At 53.1% G+C, this 4,133-nt stretch overlaps 2 protein-coding genes across 9 annotated transcripts in view; one reads left to right on the top strand and one right to left on the bottom strand.

The window, feature by feature from the left end:
• LOC113218308 (oocyte zinc finger protein XlCOF6) overlaps positions 1-4,133 on the bottom strand; it is a 38,645-nt gene that overhangs the window by 25,862 nt on the left and 8,650 nt on the right. The gene's annotated exons all lie outside the window — the stretch shown is intronic.
• LOC113218302 (uncharacterized) overlaps positions 1-4,133 on the top strand; it is a 22,711-nt gene that overhangs the window by 10,439 nt on the left and 8,139 nt on the right. For 3 of the 4 annotated variants that reach the window (XM_052264507.1, XM_052264495.1, XM_026438596.2), the window contains exon 2: positions 3,200-3,254. The exons of the other annotated variant lie outside the window; for it this stretch is intronic. In XM_052264507.1, coding sequence (XP_052120467.1) covers positions 3,217-3,254 — 38 coding nt within the window. In that variant the 5' untranslated portion in view covers positions 3,200-3,216. The remainder of the gene's footprint in view (positions 1-3,199; positions 3,255-4,133) is intronic. 4 annotated transcript variants of the gene reach the window in all.

Raw genomic sequence — 4,133 nt, 5'->3', positions numbered from 1 at the left:
CGGGGCGGGGCGCGCTTCCCACACTTCCCGCTTCCGGACGCTGATGCGCGGCTTCACAAGAATTAATGACGAGAGGCTTCGCGACACTCTTGCATTACGGAGAGCAGAGATCCGTCATCCCGAAGAGGAGCCGACGGGGGAGAAATAAGAAGGTTTTAGGGCTTTATTGGAGGGGGCGGCACCAGGGGCGGCACCAGGGGGAGCGCCAGGGGCGTGGCGGGGACAGGGCGGCGGGGGGCGGCAGTGGGCGTGCAACATCCGGCGCCGGCAGCCCGTGTCAGCTGATGGGAAGAGCCGCAGCTGGTTATCGTGGACATGACGTCACGGGTTCGACCCCTTCCTCCCCCAACCCGCCGACACCTCCTTGTTGTTTTTCTTTTTTTCCTCCTTCTTCGGACGGACACGGGGAAAAGGCGGCGGCGTGTCGCACTGAACTCGCCATGCCTGCCTCTCCCCGGCCGGGAGAGCGCGGCAGACGGGCTATGGTCTGACGTTCCTTTGAGCGCCAGTGTGGCACGACGGGCGGGGCGGGGCGGAGCGGGCCGGGGCGAGGCGCTGCGGGGGAGTACTTTCCTGTCCGGTCCTGGCGGCCCGCCCGGGGGGGCTCCGGGTCGGGCCCGCCGAAGGGAGAGCACAGCATATAGACAGACACTTCAAAGTGGCCAGCCGGTGATGGGGATCGCAGGCAAAACACGGCGGCCAAAGTGGATCGGGGGAAAGAAAAGCGGAAAGCGGGCGGCCCGCCGAGTGCACCGCGGCCAGCGCATAGCAGGTAGGGGCGGGGGTCAAGGGTCAAGGACACTCGGATTGAACAAGCTCGCGGCCAGCTTCTTACCATCCGTGTTTTGCCAGCTCCATTTCCGTTCCACTGGCACCACGGTATTCGTCTGGAAAAAAGGAGGACCTAACCTGGCTTGGCCAGCCGCCTGTGGCGTTTGGTCGGGCATTCGGCCCAACCAATGAGCCACTTAAAGAACCCCGCATAGAACCTTGATTTAAAAAACACACACACACACATTTAAAATAGAAATAAGCCGAGTAAAAACGTAGCAGCACGTTGCGAAATAATGATAATAATAATAATTATAGTAATAATATAACTCCTGGCTGCTGCCATTAGCGCGCTCAAAGTGGCCGTACCGCAGCATCAAAGCAGGGCCCAGCGGACCAAGCTCCGTTTAGTCCGCGCGTGTGAAAAATTCGCGGGGGAGGAAAAAGGGAGTGGAGTGAGGGGCGGAGAGCGGCGCAGCGCTGCGAATACAAGGACGCGTTCACAACTGACATAGTTTCAAAATATCAATTACCAAACTTGGTAAATTTTGAAGTTTTTTTCCCCCTGGTTAGTTCCCTTGGCCCCTTTCCCCCCACACACATTTGACACGTCGGGTCGGGGTGACCGCGCCGTATTTTCGTTTGCATACTACACTCCGCGTTCGTGTTTATTTTGCGTCAAGTGCCACGACACGTATGATCGCGGCCCCGCCCCGCCCCGTCCCGTCCCGCCTACGCCACACGCACCGCGATCACCCCGTCACGGCCGCGCCATTAGGCCCCGCGTGCGCGCCGCGTGATAAGCGGAGCGCGTGATAGTGCGTGGCGTGGCGGGGCGGGGCACACCGATCAGTGCGTTATACTTCTCGCATTCATTCAGTTGGAGTACTCGGAGAGGAAAATACAAAATTAGCTAAAATAGTGAATGTAGTTACCAACTTTTGGCATTAAGATCAAGAATATTTGTAGCGCTCGCCTTGGCTAAGTATATTACCTAAGAAAGCTAAAGAACAGTAGACATAGAGCAGCAGTCGGCTAGGAAAAAAAAAAGAACTAGCCGTGAAAGCTAGTATTTTAGCTCTCTCTTAGCTAATAATTAGCTAAGACAGCTTACATTCTGCGCTAAGGCCAAATAACTGGCGAACAATGGAAAAACAAAGGTATACTGTAAAAAATGTGCTATAGGACTCAAAGGGTTTTTAATGCCTCTACAAATGATTTAAAAATTAGCACCCCTGCAAAGGCATTCAAACTGCCCAAAGGTATTAAAATTTAATGCCTTTGAACACTTTCGTGCCTTTGCAAAGGCAAATTTAACACCCCTAGAATGGTCTTAAGTCGTACCTTTTGTTTTTCCATAAATTAGCTATTTTAGCAAATTCTTTTTTTCAAATGTATCACTCTTCCTTATAATGCTGATATGTTATGTGCAAGGGTATAAAAATGAACAGGCGTCATGGATTTGTTGACGGTAAGAACTTCTTTTTCCCCAGTACGTGCGGCGGCTCGCCGCATTGCTTTTATGTACACTCTCGCGGGCGGGAAAAAAATACACCACACAGCAAGAAAGTGTGTTTGGTGTGGCGAGCGGTGGAGGCGCGGGCGGCGGCGGGGCCGCTCAAAGAGACGTACGCGATGAGCGCCCCGTGTTAAGTTGGATGGTGCGGGCCGTGCGGCCGCGCGAGCACGGAGTGCCCTGGCAGGGAGTAGAAGCCCATACCGTCAAGTTTTAACCACGGCACTGTTTGGCGAACGCTCTGTAAACAACGCAGATACAGTCATACGCAACTCACGTCTCTCTCTCCGGCCGCGCGCATGAAGGCTCTCTCCCTCTCGTCTTACGCGCGACGGTCGAACTTTAATTATTTCACGCGGTGCGACGTGCGGCGGCGCGGGAGCCATCTAAACATCCACCTCGCGCGCTCTCTCTCTCACTCTGAGCTGCGCTTGCATTGTGCCGCCTCGCCGCACGCGACCAACAACCGTATTGCGAATGTGCGGGAGGGAAAATAGAAAAGTGGGTGGCAGCAGGGGCGGCGTGGAGCAGACGAGGAGGTAGAAGGAGGCCCTCAACAAGTTCGCGACCCCCTGGACGGGCCGTCCCTGGGGGAATGCCGCGTCAGGTGGAAAACTCCCCCCCCCCTTTCTCTCTCCCCAACCCTTGCCGCCCTACGTACGTACAAGGGGGCCGCATGTGCGGTGTACAGCGCACACTGAAAATTTTTCTGCAAAGTGTTCACATAATTAAATAGTAATTAATTCTAGGCTGGGATTGTTATTGGAACACGGACTACAGCAACAAGCTCGTCACTAGCAACTTCAAAACATTTTGGTTCTGCAGGCTGCAAATTGCATGACAAAAGTTTGCCGCACTTAAAATTGCACAACAGTTCTGCACTCGGATTAGCACAGTGTTCTGTTGTTGCAGGCTACTCGCGTGGCCCGATGTTGGAGAGCTCCCGACAAGCAGGAAGCGCCTCCAGGTAGGCAACAATCAGCACCTCCGCAGGAGCCGGACGCCCGCGCCTTTGCATATACACTGTCAATTTCAAGGTGTCCCCTTATGTAGTACGTCCCGCCCACTTGGAATTCCGCTGCATATGTTAGGGGTAGTCAAGGCTTAGGTCCATACCCCTGAACCTTAACTCGCAATCCTCAATGGCCATATTTTAGAGATGCTTTGATTTCAGAGGAGAGGAGGTGGGTAACAGTATAGTCGGGGGCGGCGTCACGTCCCGGCCCCCGCGCGCAGTCAAAGGCTAATCGGCTCACCACACGGAAAAAAAAGAATTAGCTAAATTAGCTAATGCATTCGCTAATGTGGCCTTAGGTGAGAATATTAGCTCTCCTAGCTAATTCTTAGCAAGGAGAGCTAATAAATTAGCCATAACAGTTGTGTACAAAATAAAGCAACTAGCTGTGAAAGCTAATATTTTAGCTTTCTTAGCTGGGAATTAGCTAGGAAAGCTAATATTCTCATCTAAGGCCATATTAGCGAATGCATTAGCTAATTTAGCTAATTCTTTTTTTTCCGTGCAGCACACCCAGCAAAGTCGTGAAAAGGGAACCATCACAAATGCGGCCGGTGAGCTGGAACAACTGTTGTGACCGAACTCACACGCAGGAAAGCATGTTCTTGACCCCCGATTTCTCAAGAACAGGGCAATGCAATTGTCATGTGCACCAATGCAATTTGCATTTGGAAAGAGACAATGTTCTCGGTTCAGCCGAGCATATCTGCTTCACTCAAGAACACACTTTTGGGGGGGCACCTCCTCACTCTTACCTGTGTTTCATTATTACTGCGGATAAGTCTGCCAACGGCCAGCAGAAAGGCGGGGAAGAGGGAGGAGGGAGGGAGG

The sequence above is a fragment of the Frankliniella occidentalis genome, unplaced genomic scaffold, assembly GCF_000697945.3.
Source record: "Frankliniella occidentalis isolate FOCC.00 unplaced genomic scaffold, Focc_3.1 Scaffold2, whole genome shotgun sequence".
Lineage (NCBI taxonomy): Eukaryota > Metazoa > Arthropoda > Insecta > Thysanoptera > Thripidae > Frankliniella > Frankliniella occidentalis.
This window is presented reverse-complemented; position numbering and strand designations above follow the sequence as displayed.